The 21,464-nt window shown below is 34.4% G+C and overlaps 4 protein-coding genes across 6 annotated transcripts; 3 read left to right on the forward strand and 1 right to left on the reverse strand.

The window, feature by feature from the left end:
- The first annotated feature begins 737 nt into the window (after positions 1 to 737).
- Positions 738 to 6,384, forward strand: LOC101264814 (microtubule-associated protein 70-2). 2 transcript variants are annotated; one of them, XR_740917.4, is made up of 12 exons: positions 738 to 1,216; positions 1,308 to 1,393; positions 2,259 to 2,324; positions 2,411 to 2,581; positions 2,675 to 2,845; positions 2,964 to 3,119; positions 3,216 to 3,362; positions 3,476 to 3,547; positions 3,640 to 4,170; positions 4,254 to 4,441; positions 5,937 to 6,031; positions 6,141 to 6,384. XR_740917.4 is itself a non-coding variant. In XM_010321083.4 (11 exons), exons 1-11 carry the CDS (start codon positions 991 to 993, stop codon positions 5,974 to 5,976), a joined length of 1,854 nt encoding a protein of 617 aa, XP_010319385.1. In that variant the 5' UTR covers positions 738 to 990; the 3' UTR covers positions 5,977 to 6,384. The 2 variants fall into 2 exon arrangements, 1 of the variants encoding a protein (XP_010319385.1); XM_010321083.4 differs by having other exon boundaries at positions 5,937 to 6,384.
- A 1,274-nt stretch (positions 6,385 to 7,658) lies between these two features.
- Positions 7,659 to 14,279, forward strand: LOC101264510 (two-component response regulator ARR14). 2 transcript variants are annotated; one of them, XM_010321082.4, is made up of 7 exons: positions 7,664 to 8,200; positions 10,389 to 10,541; positions 10,619 to 11,014; positions 11,102 to 11,178; positions 11,259 to 11,267; positions 11,584 to 12,735; positions 13,833 to 14,279. In XM_010321082.4, exons 1-6 carry the CDS (start codon positions 8,047 to 8,049, stop codon positions 12,733 to 12,735), a joined length of 1,941 nt encoding a protein of 646 aa, XP_010319384.1. In that variant the 5' UTR covers positions 7,664 to 8,046; the 3' UTR covers positions 13,833 to 14,279. The 2 variants fall into 2 exon arrangements, with proteins under 2 accessions (XP_004236929.1, XP_010319384.1); XM_004236881.5 differs by lacking the exon at positions 11,259 to 11,267 and having other exon boundaries at positions 7,659 to 8,200.
- A 1,987-nt stretch (positions 14,280 to 16,266) lies between these two features.
- Positions 16,267 to 16,753, forward strand: LOC101264206 (uncharacterized). The gene has a single exon (XM_004236880.5). It carries the CDS (start codon positions 16,356 to 16,358, stop codon positions 16,563 to 16,565), a length of 210 nt encoding a protein of 69 aa, XP_004236928.1. The 5' UTR covers positions 16,267 to 16,355; the 3' UTR covers positions 16,566 to 16,753.
- A 1,022-nt stretch (positions 16,754 to 17,775) lies between these two features.
- Positions 17,776 to 21,069, reverse strand: LOC101263898 (vacuolar iron transporter 1). Its single transcript, XM_004236879.5, has 4 exons — positions 20,662 to 21,069; positions 19,857 to 19,942; positions 19,095 to 19,209; positions 17,776 to 18,258 (listed from the first exon to the last, which is right to left on the reverse strand). Exons 1-4 carry the CDS (start codon positions 20,880 to 20,882, stop codon positions 17,961 to 17,963), a joined length of 720 nt encoding a protein of 239 aa, XP_004236927.1. The 5' UTR covers positions 20,883 to 21,069; the 3' UTR covers positions 17,776 to 17,960.
- Positions 21,070 to 21,464: the final 395 nt, after the last annotated feature.

Below are 21,464 nucleotides of genomic sequence, written 5' to 3' on the forward strand. Positions count from 1 at the left end.
ACTAAACAACAAATAATATAAGCATCATAATAAAGGAAGAAGGGTTAAAACCATCCCTCTATTTTCAGTTATTAGTTTATCCTTCGTTATATTATTGGATCAATTCAACCGTTAGAAAACTTAAAGATATGCCCTTCAAATGCTGAAATTTCCAAATCAAGTAGAGGTGTCCAATCTTACTTGAAATTCATTAACCCAATATCCGATCTATTCAAAAAATTTAACCCATCAAATAACACCAACATCCCTTTTTCATTAATCATTTTAAATCGTTTAAATGCATAATCGTTTGAATGCATGATGTTCCACCACGTGGATTAATGAGGTTTAAAATGGAAAAGATTATACAGAGAACACGTTAAGACTTAGATTTAGCATTTTAAACTCAAAAAAATTACAGAAATTTGAAGCTCGAAAAGTCTAAAAAATGTCTTTATGATTAACCTTTGTATGAGCTTGAATGGTGCGGAACGTTAAACTAAGCTGAGATCAATCATTAATATATCTTGAGCTTCAAATTAAAATTTCAAAATGAACTATTTAAATTGAAAATCTAAATAAAATATAAAGACTATACTCAACAAACATTATTATCACCTGCAATAGCTTCCCTATAAAACACAATAACAAACCTAATATATCTAATCAAATTTACGAAAAAATAATCTTACATTTTATTTTAAAATTATTGCGTAGCCCATTATGTTTTAAATGTATTTTGGTTCTTGGATGGTGACAGACTAACGATTTTTCATGTACCTACTAGCTGCGTCCCATGTGAGCTTGACCGATATACAAGAGACAATTAATTAGTTACAAATTTTGATATTTAATGAAAAAAATTTTGTTTCAAAATGCTAATTTAAATTAGTTAAACAACAGATTTATCTCTTTATAAATATCTATATAATCATTTCCATCTGTACAACTGGTTGTAAATATGAATTATTCATTGAAAGTGAGCTTACCGTAGAAGTTTATAGATCGGAGATGGCGGAGGTTTCCGGCGATAACAGCTACAATGTGCGACAGCCGACGAGTGACACAGCAGGTTATACAACGCCGTTGACGGTATCAGCTTCGTTCAAGGAAGGGAAGACTTACCGGAGAAGGACGTCCATGAGGCCAAGCCTTGACGCCGATGAGTTCTTAAACCTTCTCCACGGATCGGATCCGGTGAAATTGGAGCTTAATCGACTGGAGAATGAACTTAGAGGTCAGTATTTATAGCTGGATCCAATGCGATTTTTTTGACTAATTCTGTTGTGTTTTCCCTGCTAATACTGTGTGTGAATATGTCATTGTAGATAAGGACCGAGAATTGTCTGAGGCTCAGGCGGAGATCAAGTCATTGAGATTGTCAGAGCGCTTACGAGAAAAGGCTGTTGAAGAGGTTCTGCTAACTTCTTACTATATGGCATGCTATGAAATTATCTATTTTATGCTTTCTGATATATTGATTTAATTTGTCTATCGTCTGCTAAGTGTTAATAGAGTATGATTTTGAGTTACTGAGGATAAGACGAAGTAAGAAGGTGATATCATTTTCAATTTTGACATCTAGAAAATTGAGTTCAAAGGTCAAGTATAATCACATTTGGAACTGTTGAAAAAGACTGGGTTTGACTAGGAGAAGCATTGAGTGTGAAATGGAAAATGACTTCCATCGCGGAGTATGGAAAGAAATGTAGGAGTTATGAAACAGCTAGGACAAGAGGACATAATTTTGTTGATTGTTTTGTAACAGAGAAATATATGGTAAAACTATAAGATTCAAACTGCAGTTTTTGGGGCCTTCAGTATCAATCAATTCTTTTCTTGTTTAAATTCTTCTGTTTTGGAAAAAGTTTCATTTGAATGTGAATTGGTGTTATGTAATTGAATTTTCTTTTAATTTCTGCTTTAGTACGGGAGAGTCGAGCAACAGAATGCTGTTCGTATCATTTGGCTCACATTCGAGGATTCATTAAACAACATTTAAGGAAGGCAGCTTGTTCCAAAATTAGAATAACTCTACAAACTTCCACATCAATTATTGAAAACTGCAATCTACTGATAGTTGATGGGCAGGTCTAGATTAGTCTTTGCATTCATGTTGCCTTTTTTGGCAACATAATTCTTAGTGGTAGTGTTGCATATCTGTCCCTTAGGCACTTTGAGTTGGGTACATATGACTTATTTTCCTGTGCTAATTTTAAAGCTATTGGTTTGTGCTAAGAACACAGGCTGATAAAGTTAACTGTTTCCTGTGATGTTAGCTTACGGACGAGTGGTCAAGGGTTGACGAGAAGCTCAAGCTGACTGAGTCTCTTTTGGAAAGCAAGGTGCTAACTCAAACTCTTCCCTATAAATTTTCTTTTATTTTGTTAATGTGCTGTTCATAACTGTGTATACAATTCTTGCTTGCCAGAATCTTGAAATTAAGAAAATTAATGAAGAGAAAAAGGCATCCATGGCAGCGCAGTTTGCAGCAGAAGCCACCCTTCGAAGGGTTCATGCTGCTCAAAAAGATGATGATATGCCTCCAATTGAAGCCATTCTTGCACCTTTGGAGGCTGAACTCAAGCTTGCTCGCCAGGAGGTCTGTGGCTGTATTTTGCATCTGGCTGTGATTATGTATATCCTCACCCTCGTAGAAGGATATTTTCTCATTCTCTGGCCTATCTTCTCCTAGATTGCAAAGCTACAAGATGATAATAAAGCACTGGACCGTCTTACTAAGTCAAAAGAAGCAGCTCTACTTGATGCTGAGAGAACAGTGCAGTCAGCATTAGCAAAGGCTTCTATGGTGGATGATCTTCAGAACAAGAATCAGGACTTGATGAAACAGATAGAGATATGCCAGGTATGTTGGTCACAGAAATTGTGTTGTGCTTCTGCTGTTATAAAGATCACTTTGTTGTTCTTTTAATTTCAAAATCATCCTTCCCTTATTTGTTGTTTTTCATACAAACATACTTCAGGAAGAAAATAAAATATTAGACAGAATGCATCGACAAAAAGTTGCAGAGGTTGAAAAGCTTACCCAAACTGTACGTGAGCTTGAAGAGGCTGTTCTTGCTGGCGGTGCTGCTGCTAATGCTGTCCGGGATTACCAAAGAAAAGTTCAAGAGATGAATGTAATCGATCGTTGCGATATTTTAATAAATTATACTCTAAATAGTTTGTACGTGGATAAGCCTAAAGTGGAATGCTTCTACTTATCTGTTCTACAGGAAGAACGAAAAACTCTTGACCGGGAGCTAGCACGTGCCAAGGTTACAGCTAATAGGGTAGCAACCGTGGTTGCTAATGAATGGAAAGATGCCAGTGATAAAGTAATGCCTGTTAAACAGTGGCTTGAAGAAAGGAAGTTTCTGCAGGTTTGATACTTTTCCATAACTTCTGAAACTAGATCATAGGGTCATCTTTTCCTGATACAACTGAAAGTGTTCTGAATAAAGAAAATGAACTCACACCACAAAATTTTCTGCAGGGTGAGTTGCAACAGTTACGCGACAAGCTTGCAATCTCTGAACGAACTGCGAAATCTGAAGCCCAGTTGAAAGTAATAATTCTGTCCAATAGAGGGTGTATCTTAAAATGATTCAGATGTCTTTTCTATAATTTTTTCTATCTCAACCTTGATAATCTCCTCAGGAGAAATATCATTTAAGGCTCAAGGTCCTTGAAGAGACATTAAAATCAACTAGCACAGGCGCCCGCACTATACCAGATGGAAGAAGTTCAAGCAACGGTCCTTCGCGTCGGCGATCACTGGGTGGTGCTGACAACATCTCCAAATTGACCTCCAATGGTATCTTACCCAAGAGATCACCATCATTTCAGCTGAGATCTTCTGGGGCCAGTACAGTGTTGAAGCATGCTAAAGGGACATCTAAGTCGTTTGATGGTGGTTCAAGATCTTTGGACAGGAGTAAAAAACTTCTGAATGGAACAGGTCCAAATTTCAACAGCAGCAAGTCATGTGATGTGTCCAAAGACAATGAGACTGAAAGCAATTCATGGAAAGCGAATCAAGATGAAAAACACAATGACTCGCAAATGGCAAGAACAGAGGATACTGTGCCAGGAGTTTTATATGATTTGCTGCAAAAAGAAGTAATTGCCTTGAGGAAAGCTGGTCATGAGAAGGATCAAAGTCTTAATGACAAAGACGACGCTATTGAGGTTAGATCGATTTCTGATTGGTATCATGACTACCTTCACTCACTTTGATTTTCTGCTAAGCTTGATGGTATTTTCTGGTTTAGATGTTAGCAAAGAAAGTAGAGACTTTAACAAAAGCCATGGAAGTTGAGGCCAAAAAGATGAGAAGGGAAGTCGCTGCGATGGAGAAGGAGGTTTCTGCCATGCGTGTTGAGAAGGAACAAGAAAATAGAGCAAAAAGATTTGCAAATTCTAAGGGCCCAGTTAACAGTTCTCAGCCACTTCCAGGAAGGTATGCCTTCAATGTATTAAAAACAGTAACCTAACACTAAAATGGTGCCAGGGAATACACATCTCTGAACTTTCTGTACAAAAACAAAAAGATAGAGTTCCATATGAACAAACAACTATTCCTGAATAAAATCTTTGAAATTGAGCATTCTATTCTCGTCTTTAACATCCTGAAGAGTACACCAACAATTGTTGTGTTGCTTCAAGTTTCTATCCTTTAAGGTTCTTCGCACCAAACACATTGTTGAAATGATTGGTCTAAAGTATAACATTTGTTGAAATTTTAGTAGTTCTCCACACATATATCTATGTTCCAAGTTAAAAAGACTCTGTTCAGGTAAGACTTAGGACCTCCTTGCTTATTAAAAATAGTATCATCTTGACACTGAAAATTCACATGTTTCTAGTGTTGTTGCTACCTAACACATAATGGTAGTGAGCTCTTCCTTAGAAAATGTGAAGTGGTAAATGCTCATCGCCACAATTTGTAATGTATGGGATATGCAAAAGCCTGGCATTTAAGTGTATAAAGGTAGAGGGACGGACCATTATCTGCTGAATTTTGAAAAGTGCGCCATTGGCCTTGGGATTTCTTGGTTATCAATTTATTTATTTTATTGAGGCCTTAAATAATGATGGTAGTGGAAACAGATGATTGTATCACATATGAATATCTTTACTTAAAAGTTATCTATCTTGTCATATTAAGACTTGTGCCATATATTTTGACAAAATTATGGAGGGAAACATGTCTGTAAACTTGTAGAGTGGATGGATTAACATCGGAGAATATAACTCCATGAACAATATTAAGAGAGGAGCGGTCTAGTGAGCTTTTTGTTGTGGTTTATTGCATATAGAGGACTCACCCCTTTCTGCACTGTTAGTTTTTTTAATAACTTATTTCCTTGAATAAGTCTTTAAATGACAAGACTCTGACTTGGAGTATAATCTTTTCTTTTTTAAATTTTGATAAGTGATATATAATCTTTATACCTGAAAAGAAACTCACATAATTTTCATCCTGGAGAATCCTTTTCAAAATCAATTTATGTTGCTAAAGTTGAATACAGGTGAGGGTTCTTAAGGCAGCTATAGGTAACATATCTCTTGTAGCTGCATATGCATTGTGTAGAAACGCCATGTTACAACTTGCCGAAACCATAAAAGACTATAGACATTTAACTCCATGTTACAACTTGCCAAAACTATAAATGACTAGACATCCGTTTATTGCTTTGGAAAGGTGTAACATGGCGTTTCTAGGCAATGTAGGTAGGTCTACAAGGGAATAGGTGCTGCAATTCTAAACTTGTAAATTGCACTAGCTAGAAAACTTTCTCTAAGATTTTAATGCTTAGTTCATTTTCTTCTGTTACTACCAACTCACCCTTGCAATGAGTGCTAGGAGAAACACTACAATGCAGAACTTCACCTTTTGCCAGTCATCCAAATTTATTTAATTTTAACTTCAAATAACATGTGATTATCTACAGGAATGTAGCACGGAATGGATTAATGCGAGGCACACAATAACATTCAAGGGAAAACCCGTAGAGGCAGCTGTAAGAAGCAACTCTGCATAGGCTTGGTGTGCTTCTTGCCTTCTTTTCAATTCTCCTACTTCCTCTAATGGTTGATTGTAAAATAGTAACATACATGTCGATGCCTGTACTCGCTGCTTTCTGGTTGTACAACAGGTGACATTTGAGTGTGCCTCTGACTTAGGCTATGATCCAAGCACGGTAAGCGATCAGCACGAACGGAACTCAAGCTATTGAAGTTGAATTAACCGTTTGGCAGAATATTTTCTATTGTAGTAATTGTGTGGTTGTATAGATAGCTTGTGTTGGCACTTACTTCGCCTACTTTATTCCATGTTGTTTGCAGTCTATATTTGTAATCTGCAGCTCAAGTGATATGTTATTGGTTCAGGTTTGTCAATATTCTAGTAATCAGATCAATACTAATGTGTTCCATTTTTTGTTTACTATTCTTGATCCAGACATGCTCAACTAAAGTTGAGTATATGCGGTCGTATAACACTCAAAAAAAAAAATTGTTTAGTGAGCTGGACTTGATTTTCATTTTTTTAGCAACTTGGCGACTTTAAACAAACGTCACGTTCAAACGACTAAAAATATTGGAATTTCATAGATATGTCAAGTCTAAGTTTCGAATACAAGAAGTGAGAAACATAGAGAATTTCAATACTTATATGTACAATTTTTGTTTTTAATACAATCAGTACCTAACATTGAGATAAGGTAGGTAAGTAAATAGTGGACAATAATTGCTAGGAAACTACTGAATTTCAATTTATAGTTCTGCAAATAAACCGTGATCTTCATTGGATGTATAATTTGTCTTTATCTAAAAAATAGTAAATAGTTACTTTGATACTGTATCAACAATAATTATTAGTTGTGGTGGTAATGGATGCGGCTATGGATGATATTGGTTAATGGTGGTGTTGTAGAGGGTAGCTAGCGGTGATGGTGATAGACAATAATGGTTAGAAGAAAGTATTAGCTAATGGTGCAAGTGAATAATAATGAAGATAGTAATAGCTAATGATGCAAGTGAATAATGACGGTGCTTAACAAAGATGATTATTGATAGTGATGGGTGATTATTACGTATAATAATGACGACAATTGATTATATAATTGATAGTAATAATAATTGTGCGTGAATGGTGATAGGTGGTATTAGGTGATAATGAAAAAAAAGCGATAATTGATGATGACGAAGAAATGAAATCGTAAACTTTAATCTTTATAGATTTTTTCATAAACATATATTTATTATTCAATATATTAATGTTAACAAACATACTGTATTAATTAAGAATAATAAATAAATAAATTTAACAATTATAGTATAGTATATAATTAACACTCGAACTTTCATACAAACAACTAGTCCTAACTCCTACATACCGTAATACCATTAATCTCAAGTGGAGCCAATAGCTTCTTTTTTTACTTCTTCCTAAATTTCTCTATTTAATTACCATTTTAATATTTTGGAACAATAATGTGCAAAAAAAAAAGTACTATCATTACTCTAAAATAAATTATTTATTTTATTTAATCAATAGTATATTAATCTATATCTTCTTTACGATTAAATTTTTTAAAAAAATATTTATATTTATTTGTGAAGTTACCAAAAGCTATTTTAAAATATAAAATAATAAAATTATCTTCTTATTTATGGAAAAAAAAAATAATCAAAGGTGTTGTGCAGTTTCCTTCTGCGTGTCTCTCGACTCCTCGCGTCACACTTTATCTTCCCCATTTAAGACATCCTTCCTCTTTACCCCACCCACCCTAGTGCTCTTCTTCTTCTTCCTCCATTCTTCATTTATCAATAATCGAAACCCTAATTCCACCTTCCGTTACACTGTATAGCTCAGCTCAGCTCTGGATCTGACTCACTTTTTGTTCTTAAACCCTCAACAATGCATTTTCCAACACTACCATAACATCACTTGTTAATGGAAGCAGCTGCAGTTCAGTGAAACCAGTGTCATTTCTGTAATTTTAGCTATCGGTGAAAGTGTGTGCGGGGTTTTTCTTTTTGTCGTTTTTGTGGTCTTCAATGGTAAGTATGAGTGGCGAAGTTGCCACGTGTAAGTCGGAAGCTACGGTTGTCACTGATCACTTTCCAGTAGGGTTAAGAGTCCTTGTAGTTGATGACGACGTTGTTTGCCTCCGAATTATTGAGCAAATGCTTCGCAGATGCAAGTATTCAGGTCTGTTTCCTTCAACCACTTCATTTCTATTGTGGTGTTTTAACCTTTGTACGACTTTACTAGAATTCCATTTGCCGGTTTGTCAATTGATGACTGCATCAATGAAGATAATTTGCGTAAACTTGGATAGGTAGTACATTGATTGGTTGGTTGTATAAGGAGACGAGCAAAATAATCCCAATTGCATTGCATTGTGTCATTTGTTTGGTGGTCTTAAACTTATATCAGCATAATATATGTATTAGCGAGATATATTGTGGGACGATAATACATGAATTAGCAATACATGGATAAGTGATTCTAAAGACAAATAGGCAATCATTGCATAACATTCCATGCATTATTTTTCACCTCATAATAATATGATACAATGTCAAATTGAAGCTCATTGAACTTTTAACAAAACTTACTGTAGAGAAGGAATAACAAGAACAAGTCTAAGACTTAAACTAAACTAAGATTACTTCATTTCTCAAAAGATAATTACATTGGAAGGAGAATATCTTATTTATAGACCTTTACAGTTCCATTTGCACAAGAAAATGCAAAGGGCCTTGTACTCAAAATAGAAGGCACTTCTTATACCTTGTGTAAGTTTCACCATTGAACGCCTCCAAGTAATCTAGGATGCCAATTATCTTTAAATGAAAGGTGGAACAAGCTCCAGTGAATACTTGTAGGCTGTGATAACCATCACATCATAGCATAGGTCAATTTATGACGTATCCTAAAGGCTATGTGAGTAATTAGTGCTCCAAGAACTTCCTGTCTTGAATGAGTAGAATATACATCTGCAGTTGGAATTGTAGTTACATTGGTGTATGTTCACTATTGTACAGGAAATGAGGTGGATCAGAAGAGTAAAACACACACAACTTGTACCAACCACAACACTTCTGTTGTTAACTTAATAAGAAAGAATTTGTTACACCATGATAAAATTTATCCGACAAAGATACAAGAGATACTGCAAATTTTGTACGCCTTCTTTTCCTCGTCAGCATAAGAAATGTCGCATTATATGAATAGCTTTGGAATACTTCCCTGATCTTTGTCCTTGTTCTGATAGGTAATTATGTAAAGCCAAGCTAAAACAACTTATATACCATCTTTTTCAAGAAATGTGGTTAGAACCTGTTCCAAAGCTTACCTTGCCATAAATTGACAATTTTCGAGCATCCATTGGATCACCTAAGAATTTCCAACTAGTTGGCACCTCATAAAAAGGAAGGTTAAGCCTTTGAGCGACGCGATTTAGAATCACTGGTGAGTATCTGTCGGGCTAGATCCTTAGGATCAGACTGGAAATATGGAATAGCATCATGAATTAGCAGCAACATTTGAAACAAAATCTTCTGGAGTGACAAAAAATGACTTCCAGGAATCACGTTTATATCAACATCTCCATCAATTGCTGCAGCAAAGTCAGGTCCATTCTTGTCATACATGACATTCGTGAATTCCTTAGTATCATAAGGTTAGGGTCTTGGAAACTATACCAAACATGTTCATGAGGGCCTCCGTTTGTTGTGGACTCCAAACTATCTCCTAAATTTTCACCAAGAATGAGCTCTGCATAAGACTCTGTAACAACCTTCTCTAAAGTCATCTCATGTTTGGTCATAACAGAAAACTATTGAGAACAATAGCTTTAAGTTTTCTTGCATAAGCTCCTGCGACAACCTCCAGTGACAGTGAGTTGTTTTTCTTGGCTTTTCACAAGATGTTCCTTTAAACCTACTTAACTTTATATCTCCAATACAGATATGCTTAACTTTATATCTCCAATACAGATATGCTATGTTGATGTTCTTTTTTTGTTTTTTTGGGTAAGGTAAAGGTTAAGTGGATGATAATAAAAGCTCATGAGTCAAAGTATCCTCCTTCACTTAAAGCTAGGCCTGGTCAAGCCCCTTCACGATCACGACCTAATTCTTTGCGAATGAGATCCCTTGTTACTTGTCCAGAACAGGTCCTAACCCCTTGGTCTCATCCCAAACCAGTCACAAATTACTATATCAACATATCTAGATGCTCAAAACATGAGTTGAAACACAATTAGTCAAAACAAGGGGTCGGGTCGTGACATTGTGTTGGTCGAGTGTTGTATTAGCTTAATGTTTGTTTTCATACATATCTATTGGTTATAAAAATCAAATCTAACATTGACTATTTGAGTTGCTTGCAGTTACTACTTGCACGCAAGCTATGGTGGCATTAAATCTATTACGTGAAAAAAGGGGGACTTTTGATATTGTACTGAGTGATGTTCATATGCCTGATATGGATGGTTTTAAACTTCTTGAGCTTGTTGGGTTGGAAATGGACCTTCCAGTAATAAGTAAGTGATGTCTCTCCTGCTGCGGCAGCATGATGCCTCATCTGTAAACTACTAAACTTAATATTTTTTGTCTACAGTGATGTCAGGTGATGGAAGAACCAACCTCGTCATGAGGGGAGTTCAACATGGGGCTTGTGATTATTTGATTAAGCCTATACGGGACGAGGAGCTAAAGAATATCTGGCAGCATGTTGTTAGAAAAAGATATAACTCCAGTAAAGAGCCTGAATGCTCTGGTAGCTTGGATGATAATGATCGGTATAGGCGAAGAAGTGATGATGCTGAATGTGCTTCTTCTGTAATCGAAGGCGCAGATGGAGTGCTAAAACCACAGAAAAAGAAACGAGAAGCCAAAGAAGACGACACTGAAATGGAAAATGATGACCCAAGTACTACCAAAAAGCCACGTGTGGTCTGGTCAGTGGAGCTCCATCAGCAATTTGTTAGTGCAGTCAACCAACTTGGCATTGATAGTATGAACTTTAGTTTTTGACTTTTTCAGTTAGTTCAGATCTTTTTATTTTATTTAATATTAATTTGCCTCCTTTCTTCCTTTGCAGAGGCTGTACCTAAGAGAATCCTTGAACTGATGAATGTTCCTGGTTTGACAAGAGAAAATGTGGCAAGCCATCTGCAGGTTCGAATCTCTATGCATGTTTAAGGTTGCCAATGTCCCTTTTTTTCTACCTAATGCTAGTGTTCTGGTTGCCTTTTCAGGAAAATCAGGTAAAGATGCTATATACTTGGAACTAAAAGGCCCCATATCTTCCTAATTCACCAAGACGAATCCACATCATGTAGCTTTTGTGTTTATTACCCATAAACCTAAATATTAAATACCATGTCCTCATGTAGTGTTTGTTTTAGTCACTCATAAACCTTGTTTGTGCCATAGTCCGTTCAAGTCCTTATGGGCATGTCATGTGCTATGTGATCCATCAATATTCTGTGTTAGGAAGCATGCTGTTTTTTCCTTTCTGGTCATTAAATTCTAGTTTCAACGGTAGAATGTTTTAAAGTATTTCTATTGACTAATATGCAGAAATTTAGGCTATACTTGAAGAGGTTAAGTGGAGTAGTTCAACAGCAGGGTGGCCTCCCCAGTACCTTCTGTGGGCCAATAGAGCAGAATTCAGAACTTGGTTCACTTGGAAGATTTGACATTCAAGCACTGGCAGCATCTGGCCAAATTCCTCCTGAAACTTTGACAGCTCTTCATGCTGAACTTTTAGGTAGATCGACAAGTAACTTGGTTTTACCAGCAGTAGAGCAACAGAATCTCGTACAAGTTTCCCTGCAGCAAGCAAAGTGCATACCTGTTGACCAAGTTATGGCTTATGGTCAGCCTCTGTTGAAATGCCCTGCCAGCATTTCTAATTCTAAACATCTTTCTCAAGCTATCTTGTCTGCTGAAGATGTTCATTCCGGATTTGGATCGCAGCGAGCAAAAAATATATGTATGGTCCCTAGCAGCAATCCCATTGCTCCGAACAGCAACATGTTAACGGCAATGATGCAACAGCAGCAATGGCAAAAGCAGCAGCAGATTGAACTGCAACATAGACAGTCTGGACCTCCTGAGGTCAACCGTTCAATTAATGTGCAACCTTCTTGCCTTGTATTGCCCTCTCAGTTACCAGGTCATTTCCAAGTGGGAGATAGTCCTGCTTCCATCAGCCGCGCCGGCAGTCTGAGTAAATCTTCGGTTATTGATTATGGAGTTCTGTCGCCACAATCAAATAATTCATCAGGTGTGGTTCAAGTGTTAGACAGGGAACTCAAACCAGAATGTGGCTTAAACAGGCTCCCCAGCGGAGGTTCTCTCTCTCGGTCATGCTCGATAAATGCTGACAATAGTGTTGATCTGCAGCTTCATAACTCGAGCTCAGCATTTGGTTCTTCTAAACAACTACCAGGCCTTATCCCAAGCCATTTGGGCTCACCGGTTCCATATTGTATTAACTCAAGCCTGGTTCTTGATCAAGGACGTATGAAAGGTGCCTCCATTCCCAGCCGTTTTGCAGTAGATGAGTCTGATTCGCCAATGTGCAACTTCAATACTGCAAAAATCTATCTTGAGGAAACTAAAGTTAAGCAGGAGCCTAACATGAATGTCATGGAAAATGCTAAAGTTGGTCCAGCGATTTTTCAAAAATTTCAACCGGGTGATCTTATGAGTGTCTTCAGTGACTAGGTAAAACAATTGGTCTTCTTATTTTTTAGTCTCTTCTGTTCCCATAAAGAGCCCCCATCCCCTCCGGCCTCACCCAAAAAGAAAGAAAACAAAGTGAATTACTTTAACGTGATTTGAGAATTAAGTAGTTATCTGTGGTTTGTTTTGTATTTACCTTGCCTGTTGTGACTTCCCTTTGGCTCTCTGAATGACTCCTGTCATGAATTGCTCCCCAGTATTCCTTTAAGAGACTGTTGATGTATCCAGTTTGGAAATCTATCCACCACATCTCTAGCAAAAGGACATCTAGCATATAGATGTTCTCTGTCTCATTACAGGTTTGATAGAAGCTACATTTGGATTCAAGCACCGTTCCCCATTTGAGTAGTCTGTCTGACAGTTACTAACCTTCCATGCACCAGTTACTAACTTCCCATGCTTTTGAAGCCATAGAGTGAATCTGGCTTTTGGTCTAGCAGGATTAGAAAATAAGAGGTACTCCCATGGAACTCTAAAGGTAGGGGCTAGGACCGTGTATATATTTGCCTTGTAAGGTTCATTCTATCATTAGAATCTCAATGCACCTGCTCCAATATTCTTCTGGACTCCAATACCTTCCTGAGCATCCAACAAGCTTGAGCTAGTGTTGAAATACTATCCCACTGTCTTTCTTCGATGTAGTAAGAAACAATGTACCCATTTAGTCCAGAGCTATCTATGTTGCTTGGACTTTCCAAAATTGTTGCATCACCCGTGTCGGATTCTCCAAAATGCACTACTTTTGTAGTATCTGACACGCACCCGTCAACATTTTTTAAGAGTCTGATCAACATAGGTCCAGAGTTGATCTTGCGTATGAGTAAGATCCCAACAGGTTTTAGCAATTGATGCCCTGTTCCACTCAGTAAAGATTTATCAGACTTAAACCATCAGTAAACATAGGAGAGCGTGACTTATCCCAGGCAACTAACGCTTTATTTAGCCTTGATCCCTTGGGGATAAAATCTTTGAGTTTTGTTATGATTATTATTATGTAATATGGTTTTGGATCTTGTGTCCACACATGCTTCTTTTCTTAATTTTAATAAATTGCTAATTTTAGGTTGATGTTACTGCAGGATTGTCGTTTGCCCGTGTGAAGGTCTCAAGTTCCCCATGAATCATAACATTTAGTTCTGCCATATAAGTTTGCAAGATCCCACTTTGAAGTCTTATATTATCTTATAGTTTCACGTATAGTGTGAATTGAAGAAATGTAGGTAAAGGCTATTTATTTGCCTGTGTATTTATCAATCTACTATTTTGGTAATGAGTGTGAATCGAGTATAATATAATACTCTTTGTAAGTATTTGGAGAAGATGTCACTGGGTATGTTGTTCTAAAATATCCCCTTGACGGTATCATCAAGATTTTGTGTTGTGTAGTATTGATAGTTGAGCTGTTGCAGATGAAAAGAATGTCAATTATAAAACTGACATTCATGCCAGTTGCCTAGACTCTACGTGTGGGATTACACTGGTTGTTACGATTTTGTTGAAATGCATAACAATTGTCTTTTTTCGTATATTTTACTTTTCATTGCTAGCTTCTTGTTAATTTCTTTTCATTATTATCTTGATTGTGAAAACATGGAAGTTAATTGCACCAGACTATATTTGCAGAAAGCTTAATATTATGATAGTGCTTTTGATTTGCTGTAATGTGAAAGATTTGAGTCTGCTGAGCTTCTTGTGACGGAAGCTTTATCTGACGTTTTATATAATCTTATTCATTAAATCTAGGAAAATAGTAGATAAATTGGTAGCTACTTGTATAAATTATCAATTGCAGAAAAATGCAAACATATTCAATGTAATTTTATAAATCGATTTGGGAGAGTGCAGCAAGTACATAACTTTATCCTTACGATAAGGTAAAGAGATTGTTTCTGATAGATTTTTTTCTGTATGAGTAAGCCCTCTAAAAAATTGGAGTATGTAAAAGCAAATACGGAAGTGTAGCAAAGTCTTGCTGAAAATAACTAAGAAGAGAACATGAATAGTCTTATTTATACTCTTTTTTAAAATCTATTTCCTCCGTTCAGAATCGTTTGTAATATTGTGTTTATTGAAAGTCAATTTAATTAATTTTCAAAGATAAATTAGATTACATTAATTTGATATTTTTTTTAAAAAAATAAATATTCTAAAACAATATGAAAAGTACAATAAATTATAATTTTTTGCATATTAATATGATGAAAAAAATACATCTTAAAATGTTAATCAACATTTTAATAGTTTAACTCTAAAAATAGAAACGATGACAACCAATACCAGACGGAGACGGAGGACGTATTTACTATATGGCAGAAGAGATTTTTTTGGTAGTATTTAAAGAGAGAGTATTTGACTTTCATTTAGCTTTTTTTTAAAAAAAAAATTGGAGTAGTATGACTATACAACTATTTCACGGCCATAAAACGTTAAAAATTGAAATTAAAAATTGTCCAATAATAATAATACTTTTTTAAAAAAAAAAACAGAGAAAACTAAAGAGTACTCCTCTGTTCGTCTTTATTTGTTATACTTGCATTTCTTAAAGTTAGTTTGATTGATTTTTAAAGTTAAATTATATTAGATTAATTTAATATTTTAAATAAAAATATTTAAATATTTAAAACTATACTAAAAATTATAATTTTTTATATAGTAATAATGAAAAATACATTATAAAATTTTTATAATTTAATTATTAAAAAAATCATAACAATTAAAAATGCACGATAAAAGTAGTAAATTGAAACTTGGCATTAAAGTTGGAAAGAAGCAAGGTGCATGCAGGGGAAATGGGACGGCTACCGAGTATCCAAGTTACTTAGTACTACATTTTACTTCCTTTCACACTTCCTATTATTTTTTTATTTTTTTAAATATTAAAGTAATAATAGTATATGTTGATAGTATTTTAACTATCGAATAATTACATATCTTATTTCAATATTTTAAATCTACATTTTAAGTAACTTCATGCGTACATGACTTGATAATTTGAAAAAATTATTTACATCGATAACATATAAAATTCAAACTCTTTTTATTTCTCTATTATGGTGATTTACTAGGTTTAACCGCACTAATATAAATTATATATAATAATTTTAAAAAATATAGTAATTTCAAAAGTAGAATTAATTGAATTGTATTTCTATAGCCTCATTTTACGCGGAAGTGTTACTGTTTGAAAAATCAAATTTTTTTTCTTTTTTTTTTCGTTAAATTTTAAAAATCATTAATTATGTTAATTTATTCTAGTAGACTAGCATTTTTGTTATGTAGTTTTTTTTTAATATATAAACTATATCATAATTAAAATTAAATAATTTAACTCACATATTCTGAACACCTCCGCATACAAATTCAAAATCTTAAATCCGCTCGCAAACATTCTCATCATGGAGAGTGATGGTGTTCTTTTCTTCCATTCAAAGTCTCATATTGTCTCACCTTAACATATATATATATATATATATATATATATATATAAACAACTACTCCCATTTCCACATCTCACATCATCTTCATTTCTATTTATTTTTTTCAACTACATAAATTCACAATTATTATTATTATTATTTTTGTCAAATTTAAGGAAAATAACCATGTTGGATTGGGGTCCAGTTTTGGTCTCAGTTATATTGTTCATCCTGTTATCTCCAGGATTGTTGTTTCAACTTCCAGGGCATAGGCATTGTGTTGAATTTGGAAATTTTCATACAAGTGGAGCTTCAATTATGATTCATACTTTGCTCTATTTTGCTCTTGTTTGTGTCTTCTTTCTGGCTGTTAAGGTTCATCTCTACCTTGGTTAAAAATTTGAATGTATTCATTTTGTTTGAGTTGTTATAACCTATTGTATTTTGTTGGTATTTGGTACTATACGTACGAACGATGGTTGTTTTGATTGTTATTTGAATATTATTATATTGTATTTGCTTGATGCATTGTTACGTAACAATGAGAAATGATATTTTATGTAACCGTTAATTTGATATGATCACATTGTTGACTTATCTTTTTCCTGTCTTGTAGTTATGTTTTATTTGATAATCGTATCTTACTTCTTATTTTTTATAATGACTCTATCTCGTATACCCTAATATCTTTTTTGCAATATTGAAGTTTATTCTTTAGACTGTTTGTTTGTGTGTATTATGAAATGACAGAAAATCAATTTATTTAAACATCATATGCTTTGAAGCAGTAAAATATATTATGAAATGATATATGTAAAAATTATCCAAACAATTTATCGATGATGTATTTCTTTTTCTAGCATAAATTAAAGACCAACACCAAATAGGGTCAAAGTGTAATGACTCGTTGTGTGGCTACATGATTTAAAATGCGAGGATTACAATCATTACAATCTGATAAAATTAGAACGATACAGAAAAGATTATAGCGTTTATCAAAGAACAATGCAACCCTTTATCAGTGTTGGCTAAGCTAGCTCGAAATATTTTTAATATGGTATGATATTATGCTCTTTTAGCCCCTTTTTGACAATGTTCCTCAAAATGCTTCACATTTTTTAAGTTTAGTTTTTCTATATTTTGAAGTACAGTTAAATTAATAATCATAGTCTGTTCGACTTCGACGCTCATTTACTTACATAATATAGCTATGCCTTCGTCTTTTTGAGAAGAGTCTAAATTGTATTATATTAACACCTTATACATGTAGAAATATTCGAAAGAATGTACAAGTATACAATTTTCTTCATTAATCAATTACACATAAAAGACATTTCAATCAAAATAGAATAATCAAAATTTCAACGTCGTCTGTACTTATTTTATTCTATATATTTGCTAGTATTATAATAATATGTACGAAACTAAGTGCTTTCGCACAGTATCCGATATTTCAACATAAATATTAAATACCGTATCGAATATCAATTTTTTCAAAAATGCATACGGCCAAATACCATAATACTAAACCCACGATATCAAAAATTCTAGATATGATATTCGATATCTACGATACCGTCCCCACCCCTAATATCATGGAATATAATTTGCTAAAATATACTTTTTAACAACGAAAACAACAAAATGCACATTAACAAAAAGTGAGCTTCAGAACTAATGTCCCAACATGTAGTACACAAAATAAAACTAGTGAGATAGCAGAGGTCTACATAATCAAAAGATGAAAACAACAAAAACTACATTACAAGAAACATGAAATGTCAAGGTCCTCTAGCCTTGAACAGCCTTGGCCAAGCCAAAAGCAGCAGCAGATGCAACTGCTCCGATAAGTGCAGTTTCGAAAGCACTCCTAAATGGCCTGTTTCCGGTGAAGTAGCCTTTAGCGAAGCCGAAGATTAGCAAGGCTAGTATAGTTACCACAACAGAGGCGACGACAGCCTGTCTTGCGATAGGAATGAGCATGTATGGAACCAGAGGAACAAATCCTCCCAAGATGTAAGCAATCGCGATGGTAAATGCACTCTGCAGCGCTCTCCTTGGATCCGGCTTCTCTAAACCAAGTTCAAATCTGACATTCAACAAAAAGTTCTTATTATAGCTAGGTCCGCGCCATTAGAAGCCAAGGTCAAAGTACTATTCATCATATTCACAATTATGACAGATGAATTTTTTATTGAAATTTACAATATCTAGCATTGAGACCACATTTTAGCTATGATTGATCGGATAAACCAGACAATGTGCACTTATGCGTCCTACTAACTCAATAAAGTTGAAGAACGGGACAGAAAGGGAGTCGTCGATCAGCTAAATACCAAAATTAAATGGAGGGACCAAAAAAGAAAAGCAAGAAACTATTCAAAGTGTTTGCTCCACTTTGAGTGGCCTGCCATTAAGTATAGGTCGTGATAAGGTTTCTAAAATCATGATTTCTTCTGTGGTCCAAATCGGACTCAAATGCTCTCTTCTTTTCCCTCGAGTCTTATATGGAACTACAACAGCTATGCCTCAATCCCGAGCAAGTCACCATCGATATAAATTCTCACTGTTCATATCACTCCATTTAAGTCCGTCTCAGTCCAATATTTTTCAAAAAAAAACTTGCTATAAGGCAGCAGAAATTAAAATCTCTAGTGTTCAGGTAGGGCTTCTTTTGTACATTCGAAACAGACTGCTGAAACACCAGTACCACATACTGCAATAAGAATCTAAAAACTCGAAATTTGACACTACTCATAAAATTTTAGCATGCATTTCTCATCTTTTTTCCATCTCTGAACCAATTATCAATTGGCTTTCCAGAGTTGAACATTGCATATACAGAACACGTATAAAAGTATGATATTAGAAAATCTCGACTTAGATGTATCATCAGAGAAAAAGATTAGATTATGATAGACTTACTTCATCATAAAGTCGAGCCATGCCTGTCGGTTCTTCCTCAAAGCATTCACCACCGGTGAATATTCATGGGGCTGAATCCCATACTCTGACAAAATTTCTGCAATCTCCGCTGCTTCTGCAATTTATACCAAGATACCACAAACTCTTCGTCAAACCAAGTAAACTTTGCCAAATTTGCAAGTTAGCACATTTTAAAACCAGCACAAAATAACTTTTTAATTTCTTGTAAGTAATAGTTCCCTCATAAAACTAGTTACCGCTATAATTCAATCAACATGTCATATATATATGTATCCACGCTTTCTTCCTCGTCTCCCACACCATCCGCATAAAAAATCTAGCCAGCGTATATTGAGAAGGACAGAGAAGTGAACGTTAATTCGGAAACGTAAATGTGTTTTAACAAAGCTATGCCACTCTTAATGTATGAACAGGGGATTCTTCTTTTCAATGGACTGTAAACAATAATGAAAAAACAACAAACAAGAAGTCGACAAAGCATAACACTATTGTCGATCAATCAGTGACGGACAGGCAGGGACACACATTGCTCCAAGTGGTGTCATCTGACATCGATTCACTAAACAATATCGTTAAATACTTATGCATACAATATCACTTGAAAAATAACACAAAAGTAATCCTTATTAAACCTCCATGACCTCGAATGTATACTCGTATATACAAGCTCAATTATGATGAAAACGTGACACGCTGTTTGAATGAAATCATGCGCGTGTCGTGAGAATTGAGAAGTTATACCCGTATCTGGTACAGAGATGATCTCTTCTTCCTCTCTTTTCAGCTCTCTCATATAGTGATCAGCCTCACTCTTTGCAGCCAAATAACTGTAAAGCGAATAGATCAATTATTAATTATAATTACTACTCCTAACAGATTCATTATAATAAAAATAATCACAAATCTCACATTCTATGAACTTCAATCTGTACTTTAAACCATTTATGCAAAACACACATAGTTGAGTTCACACAGGTAGAATTCAAATCATTGGCGGAGACAGGATTTTCATCGACGATAGTCAAATTATAAAAGAGTAACATCACACAAAATAAAAATAAAAAAAATGACTTAGTATATACTATATACATTTATACAAACAAACAAAAAAAGTTATCCACTTTACACAATGTAATTTTTCAGTGATTTGAACAAAGGTGTCTCTGCCACTGATTTACGTCAAATATTTTCGATACAAATATATGTAAATGAGATAAAAAATACTTTTTTTTTAACGTACACATTCAATGTAATCGCACAAATGAAGTCTGAAAATGGTAAGATGCATGCATATGTTAAAGAGACGGTTCCGATAAACCTCAAAAGTAAATTTTAAATTCTAAACTCATATTCAAAAGTACAATAAATTTCATAACCAAAATATATATATATATATATATATATATATATATCATGTTTACATTTTGAATTCGCCCTGGTTTCATTAGTAATATTTTCCAATTTTAATATCGAAATTTATCGAAAATAATTTCTCTATTTCTACTCCGATACGAGTGCTTGTAAATAAAAAATATAACAAAAATACCCTCCAAGTCCCATGGAAATAGCACCAGCAGCAACTTCAGCAATTCCAGCGGTAAGAATAATGGAAGATGACGCATTTGCCCCTGATAAACCCGCCGCCAATGCAAACGGCACCGTCAGTCCATCTGAAACTCCGATTATTATATCCCGGACAATCTCGCCGGCGGTGAAATGCTTTTCCTTGTGTTGATCCAATAACGATTGCTCCGATTCACCAGCCATATCTCAATTTCTCTACTAATACAAAAATTATAATCTTAAAAATAAAAATAATTTTTTTGTTTCTCTTCTTCTGTTATATATATATATTTTTTGAGTTTGTGTGTAGTGTTCTTATAGAGAAAATGGAAGATGATTTTTGTATTTTGGATTTTTATGGAAGCAGGTAAAGTTCTGAGTATCTGTCAATAATATTCTGACTTTTATTTTTACTATATAATGGAACTGAAATTCCAGAGAAAAAGACATTTCTACATTCCATATAATAATACCAACATTTAATATTTTACTTTTAAAAGTTTATGATTATTTCAAAAAATCTTCTCGAAATATTTCTTTATAATACTTAATTTTAAATTTATTTAAAATAAATATAAATTAATTGTAATTTGATGAATTTGTCTCTTCTGAATGAGCCTCTACTATTATCCCAAAAATTTAATATTATTAAATGGAGAATAAAGAATTTTAAAAGTATCACCAATGAATATAGTGGAAGCATATCCTCTGACTTAATTAGAGATTTTAAATTAGAACTTTAAATTTAAAAAGTTTTTAAAATTAAATATTATATTTCTTGAGGCC

Source organism: Solanum lycopersicum, chromosome 4 (assembly GCF_036512215.1).
Source record: "Solanum lycopersicum chromosome 4, SLM_r2.1".
Taxonomy (NCBI): Eukaryota; Viridiplantae; Streptophyta; class Magnoliopsida; order Solanales; family Solanaceae; genus Solanum; species Solanum lycopersicum.